Genomic DNA, 18,109 nt, shown 5'->3' with positions numbered 1-18,109 from the left:
TATTTGGACTTCATATCATAGCATATCATAATAACTGGAATAAGTAGAAATTAAAGGTTAATTCTTTTAAATTGTCTTTAAAAATGAAATCCAAATCCCTGTCTTTATTGTTGGCAGTAGCTCACAGTAGACATTTTTGGTTAGTTTTTTTTTGCAAAAGTGCTAAAAACCAGTCAGATTAGATGTAAATCAAACTTTTTTTGGATTTACAATATTTTATAACTTTAAAAGAGTAATTTGAACAGATTAATATGCATGGATATCGACGGTAAACTTAAATTGGGAGATAAACTTTCACCTATGTTAAGGTTTTATACTGTTACCACCATAATTTATAGTTTTGATGTTTTTTTTTTTTTTTCAGGTTGCTGTATAAATTTTTACAATGTTGGCCAAAAGATCCAGATTGGCATCTGATCAGAACTGCTTCTTCCACGTTTGTTCGTTCCTCTAAATGGATCCAGGCATAAAAAAAAAATAATTATGGCCATCCTCTTTCTCCTCTACAGCTGCAAAGTTAGACTTAAACTTTATTGTTTATACAAAATTAAATTTCGTTCAGTACACCTCTCAAGACATTTCCATTTCTAAAGTGCAGCAGTGATAAAATGTAAACATGTTGATTAGATTTAAATATAAGGCTGGTATATGATTTACAGTTTCCAACATTCAGCTTTTTGTTTTTATCCACATTTTACACAACATTCAGCAGTCTAATGGCAGTAGGGAAGAAGCTGTTTTGGAATCTGCTGGACCTGCATCAGATGCTTTGAAGTCTCTTCCCAGAGGGCAGCAGGGAGAACAGTCCAATGTGGAGGTCTGAGGGATAATTTATAATGTTATGGATTCGGGACACACAGCACTGGGATGAAATGTCTTTTATGGAGGGAAGAGGAGCCCCGATGATCCTCTCTGCTGTTCTCACTACTCTCCTCACCTTCTTCTAGTCTGCGGTGTTGCAGCCACCACACAGTGGTGTGCATACTGTGGAGTTTAAGGATTCGTCTCATTTGAGACAGGTTCTTCCAGCTGATCTGTGTATCTCTGCAGGTTTTTCAGAGATGTGTAAGCGACTAAGCATTCTCTTCATTTAATGCTCTACTTGCCTGGCATGTTTAGAGTTAAGGTGTATGACCATGTTTCGTCCAAAGCATCTAATTGAAACACATGAATAATAAAATAAAGGAATGGATGCAAGTGCTCTTATAAAAGTTGCATACAAAAACATTTATTTCAAAATATTCAACAAAGGCGCTTCATCCAAAAATCATACAATATTTATACTTTGCAAAAACCTCCTCAGACAAATGAAAAATAACCATCTCAACAGAAAGCTTTACATTTTCCTGTACATGCAGTCCTGGCATTTAAATACGATCTATTCGCCGCACTGACTAGTTTCTGTTGGCTTGTCAGTAAACAAACAGTCAGAATTTTATACATGCAGACCTGCATACAGAGAAATGCACAGCATAAATAATGGAACAGCTCAAAATGATATATTATAAACTAACAATAAAAAGGATTTTAAAGAAAAGGCAGTTACTTAAAAAATCTCTGTAAACCAAGAAAACATAAATATGATTTAGTTTTTAATATGGTGGAAAACCCCCAAAATAAAACAAAATAAAAACACAAGAGTAGGTAGAACGCTGTTTGTCTACATTGTTATATGGACACATATGTTCTTTCGATCCAATAACGTTGATTAAGTTTGAACACGAATACAGAAACTCACCTCTGGATTCAGGATCCACTTGGTTTAAAACATAAGAACTTTTCCTTTATGCAACTGTCCTTTCAGCTGTTATATTTTCTACTACCACCAGATGGCATCCAAGACTAAAAGAAGTCTTCTTTTCCACCAGGTAGGCTGCATACAACAATGCTCTGATTCAAACAGGTCTGATTTATATAGCTGCTGAAATAACTATAAAATATATTATTTGATTAGGTTTCAAAGGCCTCACTGGTGAACATTGAATCCGGTTAACACTTTCTAAAATTGGAAAATATTTGGGTTTTTTCCGCTTCCTATTCTACATGTAAACCTAAATACAGTAGTTTTAAATCAACTTAGCCCCCCCAAAAAATCCTGACTAGTTTTCTACAACAGTTACAGTATAACAGCATTAAGAACTTTACAGAAACAGTTTTCCTTTGTAAGGCACAGAGTTTTAGAAATTGCTTGGTGTAGGATATTTGCACAAACTGCAAAGATGATGCTTCCTGTTCAATAAGCCAGAAGGTCTCTGTCGGTGCAGTATTGTGCTAATTAGTCCAGGCCCCAAGATAGTGCATTTACCTAAATGGATTGATGCGTCTCTAGGATTGTTGTAAGAGATGGGATAACTTTGTAGCTGCTCCACTTGAATCTATAAAGGTCTAAAAGAAAAAAAAAACAAACTGTAATACAGAGTCATAAAAATGGCCAGGTGAGAAAACCTTGACGGTTGTTACCTGTCCTCACCACAGTCCTCTTCTAGCCAGGCCACTATTTTTCCCTCCCAGCCTGGAACTATTGCTCCATCCAGGAAGACCTAAAGAGATGATTACTGCCTGAAATAACTTCTGGTAAATTATAAAAGCTTTTAAACACTTAATATCACTACAGAGACAACGAAATTATGATTTTAAGTTAATATTTAAGTTTATTTGGAACAGTCACTGTCTTTTTGGGCATCTGTTTTTATCAGTGGCAAGATCACAAAGGTTCAAGAATGAAGCTAAAAGCAAACAGCTCAAAATGTCCTTCTAAAGCAAAGGAAACCACAATATAAGGATGTCTAATTGGAACCTCTTTAACCAGAAGCTTCTGTTACATTGTTTTATGTTATGAATGCCAATTTATTTTTTTTCAAATGTTATTACAGGCAATAACTCTCAAATAATTTGCTAAAATCAAAGTGGTTGAAAATAATTATCTCCACCAAGGTGATCATGTGTTGAATAGTACTGGTTTTGCTGTTTAGCAAAATGACAGACATGGTCGGATTGCACTGAAATTTATAGTAAAGGTTTGTTTTAGTCTGAGTAATCCACGTCTATGTTACCACTGGGCTGGACTATTGCGATGCCCTCTATGTGGGGGTTAGTGCCTCTCACATCTCCCTCCTCCAGATGGTTCAAAATGCTTTAGCACGCCTTTTAACCGGCACACGGAAGTATGAGAAAAAATCTCAGCCTTTTTTGCCTCACTCCACTGGCTGCCCATATATTTCAGAATTCATTTTAAAATTATTTTAATTGCTTTTAAATCCCTGAATTATCCTGCCCCACCGTACCTCTCTTATAGCTTCTACATCCTTAACACCGACTCGCTCTCTCAGGTCAGCTGCTCCAGGTAGAGCTAGCTAAGAGGAAGCTCAGAGGGGACCGTACTTTCACCGTTCCAAAGCTCTGAACAGATCTGCCTCAGCACATCAGACAGGACTCTTTCTCTGACTGTTTTTAAATCTCTTGACAAAACACTTTTTTGGCTTTTGACACCTAGCAAGACAATAGGCTTTATTTTCTCCTTTTATTCCTTTATCACATTTCATTGCTTTGATTGTGTGTTACTTTTACCCATGTTTGAGCCGTGTGGTCTTTCATCTGTTATGTTTTATCTATTTTTCTGTATAGCACTCTGGTCAGCTCTGGTTGTTTTATAAGTGCTTAAAAACTGCAATTAAAATGGATTGAGTAACTTTCAGTTAGAATGTGATCTGGAACTAGGAACTTTTTAGAGATTTCCTAAACATTGTGAGATATGGTTAGGTCTCTTAGTTCTAAGATAGCTTTCTATCTGTTTTCAGCATCGTTACTAGTGGTGTCTATAAATGATTTGTGAAAAGTAAAATGCAAAGCTGTGACCTACTATTCAGCTATTTTTTTCTTCCTTTCCATCTTTGACTTACCTCCTCTTTAACAGTGCCAAACTCTGGGTCCAGAGCCTTGAAGTGGTACCTGTAGTTTCCCTCTCGATCAACAGCTGCCTTTACATCCTTCAGGGTTACTTCACCCAGCCTAGACAATATATGCAGAAAAAAAATGGATATAAAACACATCATTTAGACTGTTTTCTCATTATTGCATTGACAGCTATACTTTCCCATACACCATAAAAGAATGTGAATATTTCAGTGTAAAAACACAAACTCTAACCTCTTAGGTATACTGATCATGGAGGGTGTCGGGGATTTTCCAGTAAAGTAAAGGATTTTTGTAGAAGAAGGAGAACCGTTGTGTGACTGACAATTCTCTGGAATAAATAGCAAAAAAAGTTTTTCCAGTTGGGAAAAAAAAAAAAAAAAAACTTTCCCTTTTGGTTGCAAATGTTAGAGATTAGAGATTCTCACGGAAGGAAGCCCAGGGGTCCAAATCTGTGTGCTGACTTTTCCGTCTTGGAGATTTTCCTCTTCCCTACCAGCAAAAACAAAAAAAAAAAAAAACAAACCCAGACATATATTTTCATACGGTTCAAGAAAAAACTTAACAATCAATCTGTGCTGGGATTAATTTCATATTTATTTGTGGCTTTGAAGCAATGATACCCCAAAAATAATGGGTCCAGCCATCCAAAGGGGCCATTTATGCTCAATTTAACACATTAATTGGTCTACCTGTATCTTCCTTAAGTGTGTCTGCCTTCATGCTTTTAATATATTTATCAAATTAATAAACTCTATTTCCACTAGAGTGTTTCATCTCTACCCTTATCCTCATCACCTCTTCATCATCACTGCGTCACTCTGACTCTATTATTTCCTGAACCTGACAGAAGGCTGTTAATCCTGCAGGATAGTGGTTCTTCAGAACCAGTGGAGAGAACCACTGCAGTAGGAGGCTCTTTGAATCAGCCTCTTTAATTTCAGACAGCAGCAAACATTGGAAAATTTTAGGGATTAATAATACTGTACGTTTTTAGAATAAGACAGAAAAAGTGGAGCCTCATGAGATGATGGCGTTTTAAACGGCCGTGAGTCGCATCAAAGCAGGTGGATGGAGAACTTCTGCCTTTACAGTCATCATTTAGGAGGCTCAATCTTAGCCTTCAATGGAAATATTTTATATTTTCTTCTAGGTTTGTTATCCGGTTGGAATACCCAATTCATCAAATCAACCCCTCAAACAAGAAGGCCTCTGCTTAACCTCTGCCCCTCTCCTATATGGAAACATCTAAACAAAAACATGCATAATTTATTTTCTATAAAGAGGACAATCAAAGGCCAGATACCCTGTGAGTCTGCAAAACATGCAGTCTGTCGATGAGTGATACTATCCCCTGCTCCAGGGTGTCCAGTGTATGGTGCTGTGGGTCGTGGTCCCTGAAGCTGTTCCTCAGGCTCCTCAATGTGTCTCTGACCAGCTGGACCTCCTCCGCCTGCTAGCAGAGCGCAAACAAACACCCTTTCAGGTCAGACCTTAGGTCCACTGTCGAAATGCAAGCTAATCTGTTGAGATCATGGGCCATGTGTGGTTTGAAATCATGAAAGTAACATTACCAGACAAACTGGTGTGGAATACCCACATTTGCCTGAGCTATAAACTGTGTGTTGGGGAATTTAAATCTTTGGCTCATACAGTCCAATCCATGGATTATGTGATCACCACCACAGGTCAAGCTGTGGTGTTATATAGGTGGGTGGAAACAGAAATGATTTTTATCTAAGAGGGGCTGCAAGATCATGTCAACCCAAATTCTTCAAAACTTAAATACAGTGAGCACCTGATTGAACTCCAACAAAAAGGGTTTTTTAAGCAGATAAAGCTTCGACTTTCACCGGCTTGTAATAATAAAAAAAAGAAAATCTCTACAAAGAAAACATGAACTGATTGACATCTCTGTCATGAGGAAGATCACTTACATCTGACACAGAAGGAGCTGAGTTTCCCGGGTAGGAATATCCATTGCTCTCTGCGCTGTTTGGGATCTAAAAAAAAAACCACACACAACAGAGGTGTGAGTGAAGCGATGCAAGGGTGTTATACTAGCGGCAAACACACAGAAAAAATAACAAAGCTAATATAGTGAATTACCTCTCGCAGATTTCTACTCATCAACTCCTGCAGCTTCATATTTTTATGCTCCAGCTCTCTCTGTGCTTCAGCCTGTAATGAAGCAGCACAGTCAAAAATTCAAAACTAATTTAAAAATGTAAGACCGCGGATAATAACTTATTGTTATGTTGGCAAAACTGCAACCTAAGTTTCACAAACAGAAAGACAAAGTGTGTTTTAAGAAGCATAAATTCCTGTTAATTCTCTGAGGTATCTATTAAACTTATAATGTGCCAGAGTTACCTCACTGTTACCATGACGTTAGTGCCTTATTTTGTTTTTGTTCCCTTATGTTTAAATATTAACTAACATTTTTGGGATGAATGTGTAATGATCTAATCTAGAGGCACTCTAGAATAGAGCTTAAAGTTAAGCATTAGTATTTGTTCTTTACCACATTTTAAAGAAAGAACCTATAGTGTGGAGATACAGCATATTTAACCTTTGAACTTTTCTCATAGTTGTCCCATAATATTTTAATACATCATTAAAAATGTAAAGCATCCTTGGTTGACTAAAGTCAAAATGACGTGTCCTACAGCATCAGATGAGAAGAAAGGAGTTGATTTACCTAAAGAAAGCTAAATCGTTCAACAAAAATGTAAGGTGGATAAACAGTAGAGATGCAAAGCATCAGCTTGGCAGCACAAATTATGAAAAATGTCAGTTGGCAAAACATTTTTATCCATCCAACCTGGAGTTTCTGGCTCTCTTCCAGTTTGTGTTTGAGCTGCTGGAGTAATCTGTCTTTCTGCCCGACGTCCCTCTGCATCCAACCAAACAGGGCATACATGTTAATTTCTTTATTCAAAGTAAAAAATAAAAAAAACTCACTGGATGCTGACAAACAAGATTAATTAAAGTGAAAGTTAAATTCAAGCCTGTCACCTTGCATTCACCCCACATTCTGTTGGATTCCTCCAGCTTCCACTTCACCTCTGCCTAAAGCAGAGGAAGACAGAGAATTACTGTTTTAAGAAATAATTTTAGCCGTATTACTGTGAGAAACTGCACAATCATAATTTAATAAATGGGATAAGAACTTTAAGAGAAGCCTAATTATATGTCATACATTCTGGTTGTTGAGTTCGTCTTTTGTCATGCCAGCTCGGAGAATCTCCTGCTTCATCTGCAGGATAGAAGCTTCCTGAGCACACAGCCTCTGTTGCTGGGCATCCTGCAAAATAATCAAAACCTTATCCAGCAACATGTAAAAATAGAAAACATGATAAGAAGGAGTTTTTTTGTTTGTCTTACCTTAACTGCCTGCAGGTTTCTGATCTCCTGTTTGCAGAGCAACAGCTCTCTCTAAGCCGAACAACAAGGAACACAGTGAATGAAACATTAATCCTAAGGTCCATCACGTAGTTTAAGATCTTCTTTCTAACAGAAAAGGTTTAAATAAAAAAATTAAATAAAAAGGTTAATAATTTACCTTTAGGTCCGTGATCTCTTCCATGCTCTGATCCAAACGTCCGCGAGTGACTACCTGAAAGAAGAGAGAGGAGTAGAATAAAGGAAACTGATATCCGTGTCCCTCTGTGACATACGCAAGCACGCCCGCACTCAGAAATGGCAAGAAGTAACGTGATCTGCAGCAAGCACAAAAACTGGAAAGATCCAGAATCGAGACAGAAAAGTAGCAGACGCACAGAAAATTAAATCTACATTCAAAAGAGATAAACTAAAAAAACAACAACAACCTACCAGCTGTTGTTCAGCATTGACTGGCTCCAACGTCAGAGACACATCCTGTTCATCCTCAGGGAGAGAACCATTCAGCAACAGCGCCTGGAAAAACACCCAGAGTCCAACATGTGACACCAATTCATGCTTTGGGGTGAGGCTCCTCACCCAATGCCTGACAAACTAGCCTTTATTTCCAGTGAAGAGTTGTTGAGAAAAACCCAAACAAACAAGTTAAAAGCTCCTGACTAAAGATTAAACACGTTAGAAATCCAATATATCCTACAAGAATATTAACATTGACAGATTTAGCAGTGGAGGAACAGGAACTTCATTTTACAACCTGATGTAGAAATATAGGTTTTATCATTTTTACTAAATTCTTTCCCTGTTCAACCCAAACATTAGGTTAGAGGTGCATTTTAAGAGATGTGGTCGAATAAGACACAAAAATAAATGATGATTTGATGATTAAGGTATTATAAACAAGTTTAACACATTAAAGAAGAATGATTTCCAAACCTTTGGTTACTTTCTATAATCAGGTTTACAGAAACATAGTTTTATACAGTGCAGTCAGATTATACAGTGGCATAATCTCAGACTAAAAGAGAGATTACATCTAAGATCAAAGAAAAAGCTGATACCCTTAAAAGAGGATCAAACCTTTTACGATATGATACTTGAATTCTTAAAGGAGCAGTGAGTAAAAATGAAATAAAGTGTTTCAAATCAGAAAGTCCTCAGGCCATGGATAGAACCCAGGGAAATCTTGCTGCGACGCAACAGTTCTAACACCTGCAGCATTTTACAGACATCAGATCAAACACTGGAGTTTAAAAGAGAGATCTTCAGTATGAGATTAAGTGACTGCAATGAAAGACTGATTCTTTTTAAAGGTGCTTTTTAGGGCTGAAAAAAATTAATCGGATTAATCGATTATTGAAATAAACGTCAACAAATTTAGTAATCGATTAATCATTACCCGGAGTATAGAGACTCTAAATGTACTTTTAGCTGACAGAGCAACTGACTAACAGAAGTAATTGTATCAAAATTGTAGAAAAATATAGAAGAATTTTGCTTTTAAGATAAAAATATATTTTTAATCTCTCTATATGCTCTGTCCAGAACTCCTCAAGTGGAAAAGTTTTAGCTTCACCGGGTTTAATTTTGTGAAAAATCTTCTTTAAGGAACATTTGGCTATCAGATTATTAATCGATTAATCAAAAAAATAATCGATAGTTTCAGCCCTAGTGCATTGCCCAAGTGTATAAGGTAAATATCTTTCTTTCATTCCCACACAGCCCTTACAAATGCTGAACATATAAAACGAGTTTTCCTTTTTTTTACCATGAGTGGACATAGGCTTATTAATAGGCTCCATTAGTAAAAAAAAATCGTCTGCAAAATTCTCAGACTTGAGTTATGCTTCTTTATTATTAAAGCTTTTTGGTGAAAATGGTAGTGATGTGTCTAGTATGCCAGCGTCTCAAGGTGAGCTGAAGGTAATGATGGCAGATTGTTTTAACGCGTTTATTGAAGGTAATGACACCTTTAGACCAGGCCGCACCGTGCGACTGATTCAGGAACCGGTTCGCCTGTTTGTAGGCTTTTGGAAATACAAGGTGCATCAAAGCGCTGCTGATTCTCCCTTCACATTTTCTTGAGTTGGATTTCAAAGCTCCAAAAAGAGGAAGAACACATTAGCAAAGTTACTTCTGAATAAAAAACAATTAGCATCTGTCCCTGCTAACATAAGCAGTTAATAAGTAACCCTCCCATTTGCTTGTATTGTAAAGATACATTTATTTTCTTTATTGCCATTACACAAACACTATTCAATTATTTATTCCATTTATTTTACACAAAAAATATAACATTAGAGTAATCGCTGCTCCTATTTTATATCTACTGTCCATATGAAATCACTATAGAGCAGATGAAGCATCATAATTCTTCGGCTAGTGAAACGAGCAATTGAGTGGAAAGCCTCAGGGCTTCAAGACGCTTTATCACGGCATCACAAAAAAATGGAAACAGTGATACAACGATGCGCATGGTACACTGCATACCCATGCTGCTGGGTTTCAAAGAAACACTGCAAACTAGTGGCATGGATGGGAATCACATTCTTTTAACATTTCTACTAGTGATGGAATGGGTACATGGAGGCTGTTAAACATTATGTATGCAATTTATAAACAAACAAACAAACAACAAACTCTTCATCTTTATGGACTTTATGGATAACTTTATTTTGGATTGCTTCCCTAAAACTATTTTTCATGATACATTTTATTGCTCCTGGTTATAAAATAATACTCATCTTTAATTATTGTTAAAATAAGAGAAGATTCTCTTCATACCTGTAAAGCAGACACCATCTTCCGTGTTTCTTTCACCTCCTTCTCCAGGGTTTCACTCAGAGAATCCTCCAATGCTATCTGTGCTACATCATTAGCTGACTCCACTATAGACACAAAGATACAGACAGCAGCGTTACAAAAGCCAAGTGAGAACACTCTGATCTTTACTAATAGGCTCGACAGAACGTACCGCTGCTCTCCTGCTCCTGCTGCAGGCTGTCATGCGGCTGTCGATCCGAGGTGCTGCTCTGCTGACATCGTGGCGACGACAGTGGAGTCACGGAGCTGAGGCTCGCAAAAGAGAAAAAAGTACTAATTAATCCTCATTTCGTAAATGTTTCATCAGACAAGCTAGATAACTTTAAAGCCAATGGAGAAGGATTTCTTTTTGAGTTATGGAAACAGTTTTCAGGCCACAGACTTGGAATAGTATTCTTCTACCTTCCTTTATCAAACTTCTTAAAGGACATCTGTACGGGCAAGTCACAGCTTTATAGAGACCATAAAAAGCACACAAAGTTCTGACTCTAGTGAAGCTCGTTTGCTTTTGCAGATCTTATATTTGCATTAAGCATCTGGACAGAGGTTGAGCCTCAGCATCTGATGGATCCAGCTTCTCTGAACCCTTTTTGTTAAGTCTTGATCAATGAGATACTTAAGGAGCATCAGTTGCATGGGCTGCAGGTAACCTATAAACACTCCAAGAAGCAAATCCTCATCTGCAGTCAAACTAAATTTGAACCATTTTTTACCATCATGCCCAATGGTGTAAATGATAATGCTGTTAGCTATTAGCATAAGAAGATAAAAATAAAAACAGTATATCTGTAATAGCTAGGAGACTTTGGTAGATTATAACTATGCATGTTTTTCAATGTGTCACATTCCCAATAAACTACATTATCAATCCAGAATAAATTCAAAAATTATGAACACGGTTTAGTAAAACAACTCTGAACAAGTCACAAAGCAGCTTTCTCCATTATTGTTGAAAATGATAAATTGACAAAAGTTAGTAGCCATCGTGTGCGCTACATCATGTCTCTTGATTGCTGCTTTCAGCACAGCCGCAGTCAAGGTTCCTTAATTCACATTACTTTTTTTTTTTTGCTCAAATATTAATTATAGAAAAGAGGGACTATCAGAAAAGGAGACAATACATAGAAAATAGCATTATGTGAAAATGCCACAAAGCCCTCAGTATTATTTAAGTTGAAATAGCTCAAATCACAGAGTATCTTTGCCTTGTCTTACCATTTAATCTGGGTCCCCCCCATAGTGTTGTCACAAACAGTCTGGCTGCCACTGAACTCTTTAAAGGAGAAAACACTTCGCTCCTGCCCTGTTGTAGCCCTTAGGAGCTTCAAAAACTCATGACAACTTCTGTATCCTTATGCTCTCAAGCCCCGCCCCCTTAGCTTCTAGACGGCTATGCGTTACCGTGGCAACCGGTGCAGCTGACATTGACCGGCATCTCTCACTGAAGCTATATGTCCGGTAAATTGTTCTCAGTTTAAAATGTACTCAAATGCGGCAGCAAGCTGGTGAAAATTTGAGGACTTGAAGCCGTTATGCTCAACTTTACTTAAATATAAAAAACCCCAGAAAACGAACCGTCACAGCAGGCATGTGACTCCAGGAAATACAGACAGATCATTTCTTTTAACCAACTATTAAGTCCTGTGTTTATTTTGGATGTGTTTTGAGCTAACGGACACCAATGCTCACCAGGTTACAGCTTAGAGGAAAAAACATTCCCACATACTATTAATAAACCATAGAACACGATTGACTGTCGGAATCTGAAAAGGGATAAATATGTGAAAAAACAACATGGCTGTAGGCAAAGAAAAATAAAAAGTTTGCAGAAAAGGTGTTTCCCTTTTTTAAAAGAAGCTCAATGTTATAAAATATGAACCATTTATGTTAAATAGAATCAAATCAGCCTTTTCTAACACTTCAAGTCAGAAAGAGACTAAAGATTTTATGTTCATGAATTAAAGCTGATTTAGTTTACGTCTGTAAAAATGTATTTTTAGAGCTCCATTGAAATCCAAGGCCTCCTCTGTCTTAACACCTAATAAAGATATTGAATGTACAATTATATGTTAGTCACTCTCTAAGCATTATATCACTCTACTAAATCAAATATTGATGCTGTTTGCTTTATGTAACTGTTTAATGCTCTAATTACTACCAAATATTACATTTTTATCCTAAACATAAGCAAATTAAGCTGTATTTAAATAGCAAGAAGAGATTAATTTCAACATAATCCTGTCACTTAATGCTGAATAGACGTTTATGCTCAAACTGGGATTGCTTGTTTTAGTTAACTATTTTATGGTTAAATTTAATACTTAAAATTACGTTTTTGTACTGAAATTAGTAGGTTTCATCATTTTTAAATGATAGATTTTAATTCAACTAAAGATAACCAAAGTAATTCAACCTAGTCCTGACACTATAAATGCATTCAGCCAAATTCATATCTGCAGTTAATGGGACGGGACTTGTTTTATAGTATAATTTCTTTACCATTCGACTACAATATAGGAACATGATCACAAAGTGGACATTACTTTGTTTAACTTAGGGCTAAAATAATTAATCGGATTAATCGATTATTGAAATAATCGTCAACTAATTCAGTATTCATTTAATCATTAACTGGAGCATAGAGACTCTAAAACATGCTTCTAACTGACAGAGCAGTAACTATACAAAAATTGTGAAAAAAATATATAAAGATTTTGCATTTTAGAATAAAACTAAACTTTTTCTCCTGTCAATATACTCTATTATACTTTTACTTCCATAAAAAAATCTTCTTTAAGAAACCTTTCACTATTTGATTATTAATTGATTAATCAAAAGAATAATTGACAGATTAATCTATTAGCAAAATGAAGGTTAGTTGCAGCCCTAATTAAATTAATTTTATGCAGAAGCAAGTTACCTGCTAAAATGAGGATTAACCTGCTCTTCAGGGCCTCCTCTTTCATACTGCTGGACCAGAGCACGAACACAAACGCTCTTTTCTCCATCCAAGCCCCTTCCACTGAAACAGCACACACAAAATAAAAACAGTGTAATTAAATGTCCAAGTCATCTTCTTCACTATCTTTGCATGACCAGATGAGCCTCAGTCCATCAGCTCAAATAGAGGATCATCTATTTTTATGAATTGTTTCTCCATGAGAGGACAACAAATCCTGATCTGATATGCAGCATCTGTCTGCAGGCTAAAACAGAGCAGAATAAATCATTTTTAAATTACATAAATTGTTTTCCATGCTGAACACTTTGAGGACATATCATGCTCAAACTGACTTTTGTTTAGTCAAAACTTAGAAATGAACATCTTTCATTGTCATTATTTTGACTATTCATTGAAGATCCTGCTTTTGTGTCTAAAACAGTCTGTGTGGCGCCCCCCGATGTTTAAAAACTGTACAGCATCTGATTTTGAATCACTACACATATTGCGATATCCTGCAGAAGGACTGATGTCAGGAGCTCAGCTACTGTGGGGAATGAAGGCAGCTCTGTCTCCTGCATTCCTCTGTATCCTGTAGGGATAGGAATAATGAGATTTCTGATCTTTTTATCGATTTTCAGGTTAGAAATGTATTAGCCTAGACTTCAGTAAATTTATTTAGCATTCATTGACTTTCCTGACGACAGCCAGCTTTCATCCCCTGTTTACTGGTCCTCCTTTAAACGAAGTATTGTTATACTAGTGGTTTAAGATGTGTCTTTAAATTAAAACAAACAGGAAGACTTTTTTTCTGAAAGCTTTTTTCAAACATAATTAACTGCTGAAGGAAATAATCTATCAGTATCAAGAAGAAGTTATACAGTAATGTTCAGTTTTAACTGCTAGTGAGTTAAATGGTGCAAAGTTAATCTAATGGTGACAATGCTTTCAGTTCAGCTGATGCGTATTCTTCAGTGATTTGGATTGGTAACAGTGAGTAAAATCTCAAAAAAAAAAAAAAATGATAACAAAGGGATTGGCAAAAATATGCTCTGATACTGCAGTTCCCTTTTTTTTAAATAATACATCTATCCCACTACCTTTAAGCATAACATCTTGACTTTTTGTTTTTACTGATTAGCAAGAACCATTAATTTCCTTTTTACTGTTATGAACACTTATTAGTATTAGATCTCTTAAATTAACCAAAAACAGTACATTTTCATCTTAAGCAGGAGCCCAGTCAGGATGCTCTTATAAATCCAGGATAAAAATATGCCTGCTAAGCCAAAGAAGGATACTTCTCAGAAGAATGGCGAAAAAAAACAAGAAGGCAAAGCAAAAAGTTTAGAGAAAATTTGCTTTTTTGGTACCTACTTTGGTGTGATCTTAAAGACAGACTAAAGTTTGCTTTAATTTGACAAACTGTTTCATAATTTGCAGCAGGATTTAGTGTCTGACTATGGATCAGTTTTTGTCACAGCCCAGAATCTGTATTATTATCATCAATATCTATAAAATTTAAATAAGATAGAGAAGCTGGATTACAAAGTGGATATTTGTTTCTTAGAAGACTAATTAGAGTTTATGCAGAAGCAAAGTCCCTGCTAAGATGAGGGCTCTTCTGCTCATCTGCAAGCTAAGTTCATCAGATCTGAACAAAAACCAAACCTATGTCAGGACTCAACTACAAGTTACAAGATATAGATTGTAATACACCCCTGATTCAAGAACAGCTAAAGTAAGAAAAGTTTTTTTTTTCAAATGTTTTCCTCTCATGCTGTCAATAATACTGACAAACCTGTTGATTCGGGCAAAACGTGTTGGCAGTGAGGCATCCAGGCGTGCAGATGCCAAAGTAGCAGCGGCACCTTGAGCCAATGCAACTGTGGACAGAGGATTGTGGCTTGTGCTGCCTCCGGTTAAGCTCCGCCCACTTCCAGATGCAGCCCTCTGACTGGCTGAGGGTTTGAAATGGGCTGCCAGGGCCAGAATGATCCTCATTACAGGTTTCAGGTTGCCATCGATGATGTCTAAAAAACCCAAAGCAAAAGGTGTGATGATAGATAATTCCCTTTCAAAATGTTTAATAAATGATAAAAAAATGGGTATGTTTTTAAACTGTCACATGCTGTCTGACTATAAAGCCTGATCAGAAGATACAGTTTGAGTTTCAGCAGAAAAAGCAAGTTTCTACGAGTCTACCGGCACGCTAGAATGATAATAAGCAATGAGTTCATTATAATAACTAATCTATCAGTATACAGAGAAGGTAGTGTGCCGAACAAAGCAGAGAGGAGACGTGCAAGGTGAGATCATTTTAGCAGTTTAAATTTATCTCTGACAAGTCTATGACTAAAACTAACTGTTGCTGAGATTAGATCTGAAAATCGTAGTTTATTAATGTAACACACTTTTGAAATGGAAAGAAGAGTGTAATAAAAATAAATTCTGGTGGTTTACCTTTTGCAGATATATGCGGCATTCGTATGTTTCTGGAGGAAATGAACTGCAAGACTTCCTCCACATTTTTTTTGCTTTCCTCTTTGTTCAGCGGAGGAATGTAGACTCCTTGCAGGACCTCACCAGCTGCCAAAAGAAAAAAAGCATACAGTACTGGAGAATTGTAGCATTGCTGCCTTGCAGCAAGAAGGTTCTGGGTTCAATTCCTGGCACGGAGTCTGTCTGCATGGAGTTTGCATGTTCTCCCTGAGCATGTATGGGTTCTCTCCGGGTACTCTGGCTTCCTTCCACAGTCAAAAAACGTGACTGTTAGGTTAATTGTTTTCTCTAAATTCTCCTTAGGTCAGTGTGTGTATGAATGGTTGTTTGCCCTGCGATGGACTGTCGACCTGTCCAGGGTGTTCCCTGCCTCTCGCCTGTAGACAGCTGGAGACAGGCACCAGCACCCTCGCAACACCACTTGGGATAAGCGTGACGGAAAATGGATGCATGGATGGACTGATAACCCAATCAGGATTCTTTATTCATTTACCCATCCCAGTGTATTTAGAAAAGGCATTTGCTAAAGGCTTCTGCTACTGATGTTTTCTTGCAGAACAGGTTGCAAAGTGCCTGGCTAAAGGTCTCAAACTCCAGATCCAAGGAGCTGTTTTCTAGGAACGTTTTGCTGTATCGTTGCTCCAAAACAACTGACTCAAACAGCTGGGTTGCCTCCTCAGGATGTCATCTAGTTTTGTAGCCACAGTGATACAGTAAGCCATTTATTGCATTTTATGTTATCATCTGAAGTCCAGTCACTCTTATACTAAAGTCATTATAAAGGCAGAAATTCATCCTGATTGATCACATCATCATAATTATATGTGTGAAAATTATTTAGCTATTGGAGACCCGCATAGAAAACAGACCATGATTTTTTTGGTAAATAGTTTTAAAAGCAGCACTTGGGATGTCCTATGAATATAATTATAAGTTTAGTTTAGTCAGGGCTTATTAACACTTTATTTACACTGATTATTTAAGAATAATTTAAGAAAGACTATTATATTACATTTAAAATTTTAAATATAAAAATAAACTTATCTGAGATACAGTGCCCAAAAAAAAGGAAATGAGGTTTACTAAAGCATCTGTACATACCTTTTCCAATAGAGTTACTTTAACAAGTGGTACATTGGCGTGTGTGTAAATCATGTGTGTGTATATTTACCAACAATTTCTATCAGTTGCACAAGAACAACACCATCCTGCAGATCATGTCTGAGGTCTGCAATGGGCTGCAGGCCTGGCTTCCTCTTCAGCTGAGAGTTCACCCAGGAAACATATGCTGCCAGCTGCTGCTGCAGGTCGTCCATCACACACCGCAGACAGACACATACACAGATGCAGGGCTTAGTGATTTGGGCCACAGGAAGCTCAGACAAATAAGAGCCTTTGTTGCTTATGTTAGGACGGGACAGAGGGAGGGAGGTCAGCCTATTGTCCCAGTATCCTTTAGTAACAACTTTGCTTTCGCTCCCTCATATCGCTCCACTCCACCAATTTAATCACTACTGATTATCTCACATAGTAGCTTATCGTAACCTGGATAAACCACAAAGAAGGTAGACATTTTAAACATAGCAGCGGTAATTTGAAGTTGGGGTTCCGGTGGAATTTAGCTTCATTGGCTACAGGGTGAGGAGATGTAGCTTATAAACTATACTCAACTTTAGTTCAACTCATAAACTTACTAAAAACGCATTTTTTAACCGAAAGTTTACTAGTTGAACAATTCTATATTTCTAAAAACGAGACACCTTTTCATTTCTAGCACTAAGTAAAGCTCACGCGATTTTCAGGCTAGCTAACAGGTTATCAGATAATTTACCGGACGGACAGACGGCAGTAACGATGGTTACTGAGCGTTACCTCATTGTACCCTCCATGGAGAACCTCGTCCAGCAAACTTCCTCTTGAGAGTGAAGCGATCATCTTTTATCCAGAAACTCCATTTAAGACAGCTAGCCGGCTAGCTGTCACAGCAGGAGCCTGAACAACGGGCGGACCCCCGTTACTAACCACTGCTGGACTCAAACAAACGTCAGACAATTGATGGCTCTGAGCAGGCTACCGTTACTCTGGACAGCAGACCATTTGTCAAGGCAGCCATTATTGAAATACAACTGTATCCGGTGGCACTTCACAATAAAATACCTGATCGGAAATCATATTCTAAAAGTTTGGGGATGTACTTTATTTCTATAGTTTTAAAATATAAATACAGATTAACTTTATTTTTGAAAGAGTAGAGCTGGTTTAACTGAAAGGGCTTCCTTTCTCCACTAAACATTCATGCTCCCTTAAAACACCTAATCTCAGAATTCTGACTTTAGTCTCAGAATTCGGACTTTTTTCTCAGAATTTCTGAATTTAATCTCACAATTTCTGACTTTTTTCTTAGAATTCTCAATTTAATCTCAGAATTCTGATTTTTTTTCTCAGAATTTCTGACTTTAATCTTAGAATTAAAAATACAAAATCGTTAAGGGGAAAAAATATTGTAGAAATTAACAATTTAAGAGGGAA

At 37.0% G+C, this 18,109-nt stretch overlaps 1 protein-coding gene across 3 annotated transcripts; it reads right to left on the bottom strand.

Annotated features, from left to right (window-relative positions):
- Positions 1-1,201: 1,201 nt before the first annotated feature.
- Positions 1,202-17,695, bottom strand: LOC119775882 (dixin-like). Of its 3 annotated transcripts, none has more exons than XM_038274014.1 (21): positions 17,453-17,695; positions 16,752-16,881; positions 15,542-15,667; positions 14,880-15,111; positions 13,058-13,159; positions 10,289-10,389; positions 10,099-10,202; positions 7,750-7,833; positions 7,478-7,531; positions 7,300-7,350; positions 7,115-7,219; positions 6,931-6,984; positions 6,737-6,808; positions 6,022-6,093; positions 5,850-5,915; positions 5,219-5,368; positions 4,341-4,404; positions 4,147-4,243; positions 3,900-4,008; positions 2,461-2,540; positions 1,202-2,385 (listed from the first exon to the last, which is right to left on the bottom strand). In XM_038274014.1, the coding sequence occupies exons 1-21, from the start codon at positions 17,513-17,515 to the stop codon at positions 2,376-2,378; spliced, it is 1,926 nt and encodes a 641-aa protein (XP_038129942.1). In that variant the 5' UTR covers positions 17,516-17,695; the 3' UTR covers positions 1,202-2,375. The 3 variants fall into 3 exon arrangements, with proteins under 3 accessions (XP_038129942.1, XP_038129944.1, XP_038129943.1); XM_038274016.1 differs by having other exon boundaries at positions 10,289-10,383; XM_038274015.1 differs by having other exon boundaries at positions 16,752-16,878.
- Between the last annotated feature and the right edge of the window lie 414 nt (positions 17,696-18,109).

The sequence above is a fragment of the Cyprinodon tularosa genome, unplaced genomic scaffold (genome assembly GCF_016077235.1).
Source record: "Cyprinodon tularosa strain WSP-4 unplaced genomic scaffold, ASM1607723v1 ctg9, whole genome shotgun sequence".
Classification (NCBI taxonomy): Eukaryota; Metazoa; Chordata; class Actinopteri; order Cyprinodontiformes; family Cyprinodontidae; genus Cyprinodon; species Cyprinodon tularosa.
The sequence above is the reverse complement of the archived record's forward strand: the minus strand, read 5'-3'. Positions and strand labels throughout refer to the sequence as shown.

Coding starts and splice junctions, on each gene's coding strand:
- LOC119775882 (XM_038274014.1), bottom strand. CDS start 17,515: ATGATCGCTTCACTCTCAAGAGGAAGTTTGCTGGACGAGGTTCTCCAT. Junction 6,985..7,114: donor ACGAACTCAACAACCAGAAT/GTATGACATATA, acceptor CCTCTGCTTTAG/GCAGAGGTGAAGTGGAAGCT. Junction 6,094..6,736: donor AAGAGAGCCAGAAACTCCAG/GTTGGATGGATA, acceptor GCTTCATTACAG/GCTGAAGCACAGAGAGAGCT.